General features: G+C 39.5%; 1 protein-coding gene across 1 annotated transcript in view; it reads left to right on the top strand.

The window, feature by feature from the left end:
- The window catches only part of LOC110581735 (phospholipid-transporting ATPase FetA-like), a 110,543-nt gene that overhangs the window by 73,415 nt on the left and 22,932 nt on the right, over positions 1-14,196 (top strand). Inside the window, exons 14-16 of the mRNA XM_021691636.2 lie at positions 7,316-7,512; positions 10,143-10,351; positions 10,887-10,930. Coding sequence (XP_021547311.2) covers positions 7,316-7,512; positions 10,143-10,351; positions 10,887-10,930 — 450 coding nt within the window. The remainder of the gene's footprint in view (positions 1-7,315; positions 7,513-10,142; positions 10,352-10,886; positions 10,931-14,196) is intronic.

Consider the following 14,196-nt stretch of genomic DNA (forward strand, 5'->3'; position numbering starts at 1 on the left):
GTGAGAATTTTTCCATCTGTGTTCATCAAGGATATTGGTCTGTAATTCCCCTTTTTGATGGGGTCTTTGTTTGGTTTGGGGATCAAGGTAATGGTGGCCTCATAAAACGAGTTTGGAAGTTTTCCTTCCATTTCTATTTTTTGGAACAGTTTCAGAGGAATAGGTATTAATTCTTCTTTAAATGTTTGGTAAAATTCCCCTTGAAGCCATCTGGCCCTGGGCTTTTGTTTGTTGGGAGATTTTTTATTACTGCTTCAATTTCCTTAGTGGTTATAGGTCTGTTCGGGTTTTCTATTTCTTCCTGGTTCAGTTTTGGTAGTTGATACATCTCTAGGAATGCATCCATTTCTTCCAGATTATCTAATTTGCTGGCATATAGTTGCTCATAATATGTTCTTAAAATTGTTTGTATTTCTTTGGTGTTGCTTGTGATCTCTCCTCTTTCATTCATGATTTTGTTGATTTGGGCCATTTCTCTTTTCTTTTTGATAAGTCTGGCCAGGGGTTTATCCCTCTTGTTAATTCTTTCAAAGAACCAGCTCCTACTTTCGTTGATCTGTTCTACTGTTCTTTTGGTTTCTATTTCATTGATTTCTGCTCTGGTCTTTATTATTTCTCTTCTCCTGCTGGGTTTAGGCTTTATTTGCTGTTCTTTCTCCAGCTCCTTTAGGTTTAGGGTTAGGTTGTGTATTTGAGACCTTTCTTGTTTCTTGAGAAAGGCTTATATTGCTATATACTTTCTTCTTAGGACTGCCTTTGCTGTATCCCAAAGATTTTGAACAGTTGTGTTTTCATTTTTATTTGTTTCCTTGAATTTTTTAAATTCTTCTTTAATTTCCTGGTTGACCCATTCATTCTTTAGTAGGATGCTCTTTAGCCTCCATGTATTTGAGTTCTTTCCAACTTTCCTCTTGTGATTGAGTTCTAGTTTCAAAGCACTATGGTCTGAAAATATGCAGGGAGTGATCCCAATCTTTTGGTACCAGTTGAGACCTGATTTGTGACCTAGGATGTGATCTATTCTGGAGAATGTTCCATGGACACTAGAGAAGAATGTGTATTCTGTTGCTTTGGGATGGAATGTTCTGAATAGATCTGTGAGGTTCATTTGGTCCAGTATGTTATTTAAAGTCTTTATTTCCTTATTGATCTTTTGCTTAGATGATCTGTCCATTTCAGTGAGGGGGGTGTTAAAGTCCCCTACTATTATTGTATTGTTGTCGATGTGTTTCTTTGCTTTTGTTATTAATTGCTTATATAATTGGCCACTCCCATGTTAGGGGCATAGATATTTACAATTGTTAGATCTTCTTGTTGGCTAGACCCTTTAAGTATGATATAGTGTCCTTCCTCATCTCTTATTACAGTCTTTGGTTTAAAATCTAATTTGTCTGATATAAGGATTGCCACCCCAGGTTTCTTTTGGTGTCCATTAGCATGGTAAATGGTTTTCCACCCCTTCACTTTCAATCTGGGGATGTCTTTGGGTCTAAAATGAGTCTCTTGCAGACAGCATATTGATGGCTCTGTTTTTTTTATCCAATCCGATAGCCTGTGTCTTTTGATTGGGGCATTTAGTCCGTTTACATTCAGGGTAACTATTGAAAGATACGAATTGAGTGCCATTGTATTGCCTGTAAGGTGACTGTTACTGTATATTGTCTGTGTTCCTTTCTGGTCTATGTTGCTTTTAGGCTCTCTCTTTGCTTAGAGGACCCCTTTCAATATTTCTTGTAGGGCTGGTTTTGTGTTTGCAAATTCCTTTAGTTTTTGTTTGTCCTGGAAGCTTTTTATCTCTCCTTCTATTTTCAATGACAGCCTACCTGGATATAGTATTCTTGCCTGCATATTTTTCTCATTTAGTGCTCTGAATGTATCATGCCAGTCCTTTCTGACCTGCCAGGTCTCTGTGGATAGGTCTGTTGCCAATCTAATGTTTCTACCATTGTAGGTTACATATCTCTTCTCCTGAGCTGCTTTCAGAATTTTCTCTTTGTCTCTGAGACTCGTAAGTTTTACTATTAGATGTTGGGGTGTTGACCTATTTTTATTGGTTTTGAGAGGGGTTCTCTGTGCCTCCTGGATTTTGATGCTTGTTTCCTTCCCCAAATTAGGGAAATTCTCTGCTATAATTTGCTCCAATATACCTTCTGCCCCCCTCTCTCTTTCTTCTTCTTCTGGGATCCCAATTATTCTCATGTTGTTTTGTCTTATGGTATCGCTTGTCTCTCGAATTCTGCCCTCATGACCCAGTAGTTGTTTATCTCTCTTTTTCCCAGCTTCTTTATTTTCCACCATTTGGTCTTCTATATCACTGATTCTCTCTTCTGCCTCATTTATCCTAGCAGTTAGTGCCCCCATATTTGATTGCACCTCATTAATAGCCTTTTTGATTTCAACTTGGTTAAATTTTAGTTCTTTTATTTCTCCAGGAAGGGTTTCTCTAATAACTTCCATGTTTTTTTCAAGCCCAGCTAGTATCTTTAAAATCATCATTCTGAACTCTAGTTCCGACATCGTATTAATGTCCATATTGAGTAGGTCCCTGGCAGTCAGTACTGCCTCTTGTTCTTTCTGTTGAGGTGATTTTTTCCATCTTGTCATTTTGTCCAGAGGAGAATAGATGAATGAGAGAACAAAATGCTAACAGGACACACACACACACAAAAAAAAATGCTAACAGGGTAACAACGTCCCCAGAAAATATACTCTAAACAAATCAGAAAAGACCTGAAACCGGGGGAAAAGAAGGAAAGAAAGAAAAAACAAAAAGAAAAAGATAAAAAGAAACAAAAACAGAACAAAACAAAACAAAAAGAATATGATCAAATATGATCAGGCTGGTGCATAGATCAGTGCCACACACTAGATTTTGGGTGTATTTTGGTCTGTTAGAAGTGCCTCCCAAAATTTTAAAGAAAGATAAACTTATATATGTACAAAAATAAGGGTTAATACGATGAAGGGATGGAATATGACTGTAAAGATGAAAATTATAAAAGATTTTATAAAAGGAATTGATAAGTTGTTTGAAAAAAGAAAGAAGAGGATTTTTTAAAAAAAGGGAGAGAATGTGATCAGGCAGGAGACTAGAACAAAGCCATACACTAGAGATTTAGGGTATATTTGGATCTGTTAGAAGAAACTGTATCTCAAAATTTTAAAGAGAGAACAACTTATATATATATGCCAAAAGTAAGGGTAACTACTATGAAGGGATAGAATATGACTCTAAAAATGAAAAATAAAAATGTTTTTTTAAAAAAGGGGATTGATAAGATGTTGGTTGAAAAAGGGAAAAAGAAAAATTCAAAAAAAAAATGAACTTTGAAAGACTAAAGAATCATGGTAAAAAAGCCATGAATTCTGTGTGCAGTATTCCCCTAGCGCTGGAGTTCTGCCGTTCTCATTGATGGGTAAACTTGGTCTTGGCTGGCTGTTCTTGCTGATCTTCTGGGGGAGGGTCCTGTTGCCGTGGTTCCCAAATGTCTTTGCCGGAGGCGGAATTGTCCCGCACTTGCCGGCTCCAGGCTAAGTAATCTGCTCAGGTTTGCTCTCGGGAGCTTTTGTTCCCTGCAAGCTTTCCATACAGCTTTGGAGGACGAGAGTGAAAATGGCAGCCTCCCAATCTCTGCCCCGGAGGAGCCAAGAACTCGGGGTCCCACTCCTCAGTGAGCCCCCAGAGTAAAGCAGTCAATCACTCCCATCTCCCTGGTCTCCGGCCGCACTCCTTGCTCATCCGGCCTGTGACCGAGCGTTTCTATCTCTGGCACCTGACTCGGTGTGGAGTCTCCAAACCCAGCAGATCCCTGCGGTGTGCTCTGGTGCTGCTCCTCCTGGGGGAGGAAGGTGAGTCTCCCCGGATCTGCTGCTTGTTGGGTCCCTGCTGGAGGAGGAGGGGCCCGACTGTGCCGCGGATCACGGTTTATGGCAACCCTGAGCTGAGAGCCCGCGCCTGGGCTCCGCCTCTGCAGCCGGCTTCCCTGCTCCGATACCTGGGAGCTCTGCTGCACTCAGGCACCCCCGGTCTTTCTGTGACCCCGAGGGTCCTGAGACCACACTGTCCCACGAGGGTTCCACGCCCCGCTTAGCCACTGGAGCGACGTCCCTCAGTGGAGCCGACTTCTAAAAGTTCCGATTTTGTGCTCCGCAGCTCTATCACTTGTCGGTAAGTGGCTGACGGAGGCCCCTCCCCCGCCATCTATCCTCCCGAATATCGCCTCCGATTCACTTCTCCGCACGTCCTACCTTCCAGAAAGTGGTCACTTTTCTGTTCAGAGAGTTGTTGCTATTCTTTTCTTCGATCTCCTGTTGAGTTCATAGGTGTTCAGAATGGTTTGATCCCTATCCAGCTGAATTCCTGGGACCAGACGAAATCCAGGTCTCCTACTCCTCCGCCATCTTGCTCCGCCCCCCGTTCAGTATAATTTACTTCTTAACCAAATAGTGTGACAGATCCCTGTGTGACAGAGCTTGAAGGCTAGATTAAACACTCAGCGTATTTCTGAAGTTGGGAAAATTCTGAGGGACTAAGGTGGGCCCACTTCTCCTGGTTTGTCATGGTGGTACATACCAGGTGAGGAATTCTTTATTCAGGTGTTTGGCAGAATTCTGTGCTTCAAAGTTTCCACATGGCATGTTTCATTATAAAATATCTCAAGCTTTCAAAATATGAAATGTCAACATGAAACCACTGTGGATGTGAGTTTGTAGTTTCAATAATCTATTAAAGACCTGTTGTCCATGACTCACACTCTTCTCTCATTTCTTGGAGTCCTTCATTTCTATCAAGACGCGTTGATACTGGAAATCTGTGCAGTACGTGTGTGTATGTGCCAATTATAGCCTTTCTAAGGTGACATCTCATTGTGGTTTTGATTTGCATTTCCCTGATAATTAGTGATGTTGAGTATCTTTTCACGCACCTTTTGGGCATTTGAAATCTAAATATGAAATAAATATTTGAAACCTATTATCAGGGTGCCTGGATGGCTCAGTCAGTTAAGTGGCTACCTTCAGCACAGGTCATGATCTCAGGGTTCTGGGATGGAGCCCTGCTTCAGGCTCTCTGCTCAGTGGGAAGTCTGCTTCTCCCTCTCCCTCTGCTCCTCACCCCCTGCCACTTGTGAGTGTGCACTGTCTCTCTCACATAGATAAATAAAATCTTTAAAAAAAATTTTTTTTAATTTAAAAAAATCCTATTATCTCTTTAGGTCCTTTGCCCATTTTTTAATCAAATTATTTGCTTTTTTGCTATTTGCTATTGAGTTGCATGACTTCCATATGTATTTTTTTTTTTAAGATTTTATTTATTTATTTGACAGAGAGAGAGATAGCGAGAGCAGGAACACAAGCAGGGGGAGTGGGAGAGCGAGAAGCAGGCTTCCTGCCGAGCAGGGAGCCCGATGTGGGACTTGATCCCAGGACCCTGGGATCATGACCTGAGCCAAAGGCAGACGCTTAACGACTGAGCCACCCAGGCGCCCCATATGTATTTTAGATATTAACCTCTTGTCAGATAAATGGTTTGCAAATATCTTCTCTCACTCCATAGGTTGCCTTTTTATTTGTTGATTATTTCTTTTGTTGTGCAGAAGCCTTTAATTTGATGTAATCCCACTTGTTTATTTTTGCTTTTGTTGCTTGTGCTTTTTGGTTGTCACATCCATAAAATCATTGCCAAACTGTTGTCAAAGAGCTTTTTCTCTGTTTTTTTTTTCCTAGGAGTTTTATGGTTTCAGGTTTTACATTTAAGTCTTTAATCCATTTTGAATAAATTTTTGTGAGAGGTATAAGATAGGGATCCAGTTTCATTCTTTTGCATATGAGTATCTAGTTTTTCCAGCACCATTTATTGAAGAGTCTGTCTTTTCTCCATTGAGTATTCTTGCCTCCCTTGCCCAGTATCAGTTGGCCATATGTGCATGGGTTTATCTCTGGACTCTTGATTCTGTTCCACTGGTGTATATGTCTGTGTTTATGACAGTATCATACTGTTTTTGTTTTAAGATTTTATTTATTTGACACAGAGAGAGAGAGGGAGAGAGCAAGCACAAGCAGGGCAAGTGACAGGCAGGAGAGAAGCAGGCTCCCCACTGAGCAAGGAGCCCGATGTGGGGCTCAATCCCAGGACCCTGGGATCATGACCTGAGCCAAAGGCAGCCGCTTTACTGACTGAGCCACCCAGGCGCCCCCATACTGTTTTGATTAGTATAGCTTTGTAATATAGTTTGAAATGAGGACATGTGATGCATCCAGCTTTGTTTCCTTTCTCAAGATTACTTTGGCTATTCAAGGTTTTTCAGGGTTCCATAGAAATTTTAGGATTATTCTTTCTATTTCTGCAAAAAAAAATAAAATGCCATTGGAATCTTGATAGGGATTACATTGAATCTATAGATAGCTTTGGGTAGTATAGGCATTTAACAATGTTTACTGCTCCAATCCATGAACATAGAACATCTTTCCATTTATTTGTGTCTCCACTTTCTTTCATTAATATCTAAATCCCAACTGATCACAGTGTATAATCCTTTCAATGTGTTGTTGAATTTGGTTTGCTAGTATTTTGTTGAGAAGTTTTGCATCTATATTCATCAAGGATATTGGCTTATTGTTTTCTTTTCTTGTAGTGTCCTTGTCTGGCTTTGCTACCAGGGTGATGTTGGCCTTGTAAAATGAGTTCAGGAAGATTATCTCCTCTTCCCAAACTTCTTTTCTAAACATCATTCTCAAATTTGTCTTTTTTGCTTCCTTGTCCCTCTATGTCCTTTTCTCTCTCAACCTGATGGCAGGTTGAGATTATCTGGAACCATCATCTTGAGTAAGAAGGTATCTTTAGGGGCAACTGGGTGGTACAGTCAGTTAAGCACCTAACTTGGTTTTGGCTCAGGTCATGATCTCACGGTCATGAGATTGAGCCCCACATTGGGCTCCATGCTAGTTAGTAGCTAAGTGACTTGAGGCAAAATACTTTTCTACTCTTAATATCAATTTCCTCATCTATTACTAAAAGAGAGGTTTTATAACTATTAAATTAAATAACATATGTAAAGTACTTAGCACAGTTCCTGATAATTAGTATTTAATATAGTTTAGTTACTTTTATTTTCCTTCAAAATCCCAAGGATGGCTCCTGCTGGGCTTTTTTTTTTTTCCTGTCTGTGTAGTACTGTTTAGAGCCTATGAACTATAGGGCCCCCCTGACCTCCAAGAACAGAGAGAAGTTTGTTGAGAGATAAGTCTCCAAAAGGTAGATCTGAAGCAGCACATGCCTTGGATGAAATGTTAATTTAATTCTTTTTTTGATTTTCAGATTTTCCTGTTTTTAGGCAGCATGTGTTTTATCCTAGCAATTGGGCATGGCATTTGGGAGAACAAGAAAGGCTACTACTTCCAGGATTTTCTGCCATGGAAAGAATATGTGTCTTCATCAGTTGTCTCTGCTATCCTCGTATTCTGGTCCTACTTCATTATTCTCAACACTATGGTGCCCATTTCCCTTTATGTCAGGTAGGCTTTTTTGACCACTTTGTGTTATAGGGGGAGGAACTGACTTTATACTTCCTGCTTAACTCCCCAAATAGAGTGTGAATGTTTAGAAAGCATAGATTGTGTGCTCTTCAACTCTTTACTTCCCACAGTGCCCAGTGTACAAAACACTCTGAGAAATGTCTAGAGATAGGGGTGCCTGGGTGATGCAGTCAGTTAAGTGTCCAACTCTTGGTTTCAGCTCAGGTCATGATCTCACGGTCCCAAGATTGAGCCCTGCATCTGGCTCTGCACTCAGCGCAGAGTACACTTGGGATTCTCTCTTTCCCTCTCCCTCTGACCCTCCCACTTGTTCTTGCTCTTGTGCGTTCTCTCTCTCTCAAATAAATAAATAAATCTTAAAAAAAAAAAAAAAGGATAAGAAACTGCCAAACTTCTTGTCCAAGTGTTTAAAAACAAAAAAAAAGAAATGCCTAGAGATTGTGTAAGTGCTTTCCATATCCAGAATACTGTGCTAGATACTATGTGAGTTATACAAAAAGAAAATCATCCCTTCCCTCAAATGGCTTTTAATGTAAATGACTAAATAAGACATATTAAACACATGCAATAATTAGAAAAAATGCACACAAATTTGGTGATGCTGAAGCTCAAGCCAGGCAGCCCCTAGTTAATTAAACAGATAGGTTCCAAACATTCATTTGTAAATCAGTTAATCAGAACTCACAATTTGTTTTCCCATAGAAACAATGTGGCAAATGGTAGGTAGGTATAATTATGACCTAAGTTCTGGTTTCTAAAAGTTGGCGAAGAAAAAGATGTTTCCTCCTCTTTGCATGGACAAAAATTTGAAATAGGTAAAATAAATCTTTGCTCTCCTTTTTGTTTTCATCATTCCCTTTCACACATGCACACCCAGACACATTTTCGCATCCTTCTTCCCAAGTTTCCTAAACCCTGCACTGAGACAGTCCAACTTGAAAAGCACCCTAAGTGACTAAATTATTTTATTAATTTAATATTTATTGGGCACCTACTATGTGCCAAGCACTATATTAGGTGCTAGAAATAGAAACATGAATAACAAGACAGCTGTTTCTCTAGATAAGCTTATAACATGCCATGGAAACAGATACTTAAATAATTATGGTACAATATGGAAAATGATGTAATAGGAATATATATGGGAATGCTATGGGAGACTAGAAAAAGAATGGGTTGATTCTACCTGAAGCGCCTTGGGGATTTACAGAAAAAGTAATAATCAAACTGGTATTTGAGAAAAGAGTAAAATTCACCAAGTACAAAATAGCAAAACAATATTGCAAACAGAAAGATCAGCATGTATGAAGGTTTGGTGTTTTTTAAAAGCTTGATCTGGTCAGAGAACAGTGAGTAGCCTAGGGCAAAGTGTTGGATGGTAATTTAGCATCAGATCCAGTAGAGCCTTAAATGCCAGGCCAAGCAGTTTGGATTTTATCCTAAAAGCAGGAAAGACCTTCCTAAGGATAGAAATAATATGACTAAATGTTTGGGTTTAGAGAAATTGCTATGTTGGTTAGTATGGCAAAGGAAGGGAGGGATCAAGATTCAATGCATGAGGTCTAGTAGTCAATAATGTGGGCTAGAGGGGCACCTGGGTGGCTCAGTTGGTTAAGCGACTGCCTTCGGCTCAGGTCATGATCCTGAAGTCCCGGGATCGAGTCCCGCATGGGGCTCCCTGCTCGGCAGGGAGTCTGCTTCTCCCTCTGACCCTCCCCCCTCTCATGCTCTCTCTATCTCATTCTCTCTCTCAGATGGATAAATAAAATCTTTAAAAAAAAAAATTAATGTGGGCTAGAGCCCTCCGACCTTACCTGAAATAAAAAAATCCATGTTGCTCAATGCAGCGGTCTCTTAGAAGCAACCTAAACTAACACACATTAAGCATGAATGATGATAGGAAGGAGGCCCCTTAAAAATCTTACCGTGTTAACATGAAGATGCTTGTTAACCATAAAGAATCTATAATGTATCTTACTTGTAACAGAAGAGGAATGTGACAAAGGCAATAGGGAAAATTCAGATAAAGTGAAGAGGACACTATTGGGGGTGGGGGTGAGGGAGAAGCTACCCCACAGGCAGATTGGGTCTGCCAGGACATTTATCAGGTCAGCTTCTATAAGCTGTTTCTGATTTTCACACATCTTTCCCTTTTCTGAAACAAAGAAGCTTCTGAGTGTTTCAAATTTCTCTCTTCCTCACCAGTGGATTTACATGACAGCCACAGTAATCCTCTAATTAAACCTGGGCAGCCTTTTATTAGTTAGTTCTTAATTCTGTCAGGCCTTGCATTACTACAGAAATTCAAAATATTTTACTTTTTCTGGGTATGTTTTGGAAGAAGAAAGAATGAAAGGGGGCTATGCCTCAGCAAAATTAATCAAGTATGTCTCAGGTGGTAAAGCCCTGAATGATAATGGTCAAAATCAGAATTACATAGGGTTGGCTGGTGGGAAGCGTCCTTCAAAATCCATGGTAGGTTCCCAAGGAAGATATTCTGATTTTCAGGTGCTCACTCTGACCTATCACAGGACTGTTAAGAAGGAAACCACGATGATGTATTTGATCTGTTCTGACCCAGGACCCTTCTTTTCTTGCTTTCTTCATAGTGTTGAGATAATAAGATTGGGCAACAGTTACTATATCAACTGGGATCGGAAGATGTTTTGTGCACCAAAGAACACGCCAGCACAGGCTCGAACCACCACCCTTAATGAGGAGCTCGGCCAGGTCAAATATGTGTTCTCTGACAAAACAGGAACCCTGACTCAGAACATCATGATTTTCAACAAGTGTTCTATTAATGGGATATTCTATGGTATGCATGCTTTCCTGCTTTCCCTGAGTCCTAGGGAAATTCTACCTTGCAGATTGTTTTCGAGAGTAATCTCCCTCTAAATCTATATGCCTCTGAAATTCACATTTACCTCTTATTTTCCAGCCTTCTCTATTCACTAGGCAAAGGTCCCCTACTCCATTTAGTTGCTTACCAAAAAGCATTTATTTAACACCTTATAGAGGTAATCCATTGTGTTGGACATTGGAAATACCTAGATGTACAAGACTTAATCTCTGTCCTCGAGGAATTCCCGATGTCTTGAGAGTGTCAGTTCACTCTCATATTAAATCAAACAGAGAAACCAGCATGTTGTTGAAGCTGCTAATCTCCTGGTTCCCCTTCAGACCAATAAGCAGTCTTGAGAGAAGTCATCAAAGGAATGTAATTAATGCCACTGAATTGTACACTCAATAATGGTTAACATTTTATGTTACATGTATTTTACTACAACAAAAAAATTTAAACCTTTCTTTAAAACCCTTGCCAAGTCTCTGCTCTGTTCCCTTACCAACAGGTGGTGTCTATGACAAGCATGGACAGAGGGTAGACGTCTCTGAGGTGAGTGATTACAGCTCCCTGTGAAATGCATGTGGGCGCTGAAGCTGTGCTGCACAGCAGCATCTTTGACACAAATTGGGAGTCCCTTAGCTCCTGAAATAGTAAAGCTTCTATTGGCCTTATAATATCAGAAAGCATTATAGAAATGGCCTACGTTTATTTGAGGGGATTTGGGTTTGTGTTTTATTTTTTTTTTTATAAAAAGATTTTATTTATTTGTCAGAGAGAGAGAGAACACAAGCAGGGGACAGAGGGAGACGCAGACTCCCTGCTGAGCAAGGAGCCTGATGCAGGGGTCGATCCCAGGACCCTGGGGTCCTGACCTGAGCTGAAGGCAGACGCTTACCTGACTGAGCCACCCAGGCACCCCATGAATTCCTCACATTTTAAATATTCATATTTTATAGCTCAACTCCCATTTGTTGATTAATTCTTTTTTTAAATCTGTATTTTAAAATGAAAATACCTTTCTTGTTTCTTTCTGTTTAAAAAATAATCTACACTCACTATAAAAAAAAATCCAAACAATACAGAAATACATGAAGAAGAAAGTTAAAACCACTCAATCCCTTGTAGAAAACCAGTGTAAAATTTAGGGGTATACTCTTTCAGATGTTTTTCATGTGTGTATATGCACACACATATACATCAAGATCTGATGATAGACATATGAATGGATGGATGGAAGGGAGGGAGGGAGGAAGGAGAAGAAAGAAAATAAGGAAAGAAAGAAAGAAAAGGAAGGAAAGAGGAAGCATTATAGCATGTATGCTATTTTCAGCTTCCTTTTTATTCACTTGACATACATTGTTGGCTTCTTTCCATGTCAGTAAATTTAGGTCTACATGATCATTTTGAATTAGTGGCATATCCAGTTGTATTGGTATACCTTAATTTATTTAACCAATCCCCTATTTTTATTCCATTTTCTTTTGCTATTATAAATAGCATTGTGGTAAGCACCCTGGTACATACATTTTTGTCTCTTCTTCTGATAATTATTTCCTTAGAATAAAGTCCTAGAAATGAAATTGTCTGGTCAAAGGGTAGCCACATTTTTAATGAATTTAATATTGCCATATTGCTCTCTAGATAGATTGTATCAATTTATAATCCCACCAAAGTATATGGGAATTATTTTTTTCCCATATCCTTCCTACTTCAGGAACCTCAGTCAATCCTGTGTTCTCTCTTAATATCTGAAACTTATCTTATGTGATTCTTTCCCCTCAACTCAAGTTTTCCTTTTCTTTAAAAAAATACTTAATACATCCATACAATGGAATGTTATACAGCAGTAAAAAGACATGAGCTGTCAAGCCACACACACACAAAGAAAAACTTCTTAAAAATATTTTATTTATTTATTTGTGAGAGAGAGAGAGCGCACAAGCGGGTGAAGGGAGAGGGAGAAACAGACTCCCCACTGAGCAGGGAGCCAGATGCAAGGCTGATCCCAGGACCCTGAGATCATGACCTGAGCTGAAGGCAGCTGCTTAACTGACTGAGCCACCCAGGTGCCCCAGGGAAGAACTTTAAATGCATATTGCTAAGTGAAAGAAGCCAATCTGAAAAGGCATATACTGTATGATTCCAACTATATGACATTCTGGAAAAGGCAAAACAGTAAAGACGGTAAAAAGATCAGTGGTTGCCAGGGGTTTGGGAAGAGGTGGAGAGAGAGATGAAGAGTGGAGCACAGGAGATTTTTAGGGCAGTGCAACTATTCTGTGTGATGCTGTCATGGTGGATTCATTACAATATGCATGTTTCAAAACCCATAGAACTGTACAATGCAGACTGAATTCTAATGTAAACTACAGACTTTTGTTCATAATAATGTATCAATATTGGATCCTCGATTATAACAAATGAACTACACTAATGTAAGATGTTTGTTAATAGAAGAAACCAGAGTAGAAAGGAGAGAGAGAGAGCATATGGGGACTTCCTGTACTTCTGCTCAATTTTTCTGTAAACCTAAGACTATTCTAAAAAAAGAGCATTAATTTAAAATAAAATAAAATACATAGTTAGAATAAATAAAATAGTAAAATAACCCTTAGCCCATTAACCAGACGTAACCACTAATAATAAATTTTTATATTTTATTTTTATTTTTTTTAAAAGCACTTAGAACCACTCTTGCATTACCCTCTAGCCATTATCTGTCTCCATCAGTCCAAAATACTGAGTATCAACCATATGTCAGACTTTGAGTAAATGCTAAAGGTTGGAGAAAAACAAGAGAGACATGTTCCCTACCTTCAAAGAGTTGGCAGACATAAGTAAACAGGTGATTACAGAGGTCTCTAACTCCTCACCTTTCTTTCATTCTTCGGTCTACTCTCTGTAATCAGACTCTGTCCTATCATATCCACGGAAACTAACCTAGCCAAGGTCATTAATGACTATTTGCTGTTAAGTCCTGTTAAGTAAACAGGCAATTACAGAGGTCTCTAACTCCTCACCTTTCTTTCATTCTTCAGTCTACTGTAGTAATCAGACTAGTAGTAATCAGACTCTGTCCTGTCATATCCACTGAAACTATCCTAGCCAAGGTCATTAATGACTACTTGCTGTTAAGTCCTTACCCAACTTCTCTGCAGATTTCAACACGTAAACTCCACTTTTTCTTAAAGTTTTCTTGTCTGTTGGCTTCTTTTAAATAACTCTCTTCTTGTTTTTTCTTCCTGTCTAATTGCTTTTTCTCATCAACTTGGCCATAGGGGCTGATGTTCTTCAAGGCTCTCTTATTGAACTCTTCCCCATCTGAATAGTCTCCCTGAATAATCTCATGTATTTACATGGCTTTAACTACCACCTACTTACCGATGACCTCCGAATCCATCTATCCAAGGAATCCTTTGTAGCTCCCTCCCACCCTTGGCCAAGAATAAAGATATTTTATAAAAACTATCTATAGCTATGTCATAGCATCTCAAGGAGTTTCCTCAGTTACCACCTCTACCCTCCATTCTGAATCCCCTTCCTCTCACCTGATATCCCCAGTTTCCATCCTTTTGTCTAGTACCTGGGTTTGCCTTTCAACCTTACTTAACTGGTTGTTTGGCTTTCGGTTTCAGAATTTTCCATGAATGCTGCCTCTCAGATAATGCTGTACTGCAGCTCCAAGCCTGCCCTGCCTCACTCCTGTATGCAGCCAGGTCCAATGTTCTCAAACATTACTTGTCTGGAAGGGGAGATTAGAACATAGCTCAGATCTCTTACTCAAAACTATATATGCCTGCTTTCATTACTACCTG

Source organism: Neomonachus schauinslandi, chromosome 13 (assembly GCF_002201575.2).
Source record: "Neomonachus schauinslandi chromosome 13, ASM220157v2, whole genome shotgun sequence".
NCBI classification, from domain to species: Eukaryota; Metazoa; Chordata; class Mammalia; order Carnivora; family Phocidae; genus Neomonachus; species Neomonachus schauinslandi.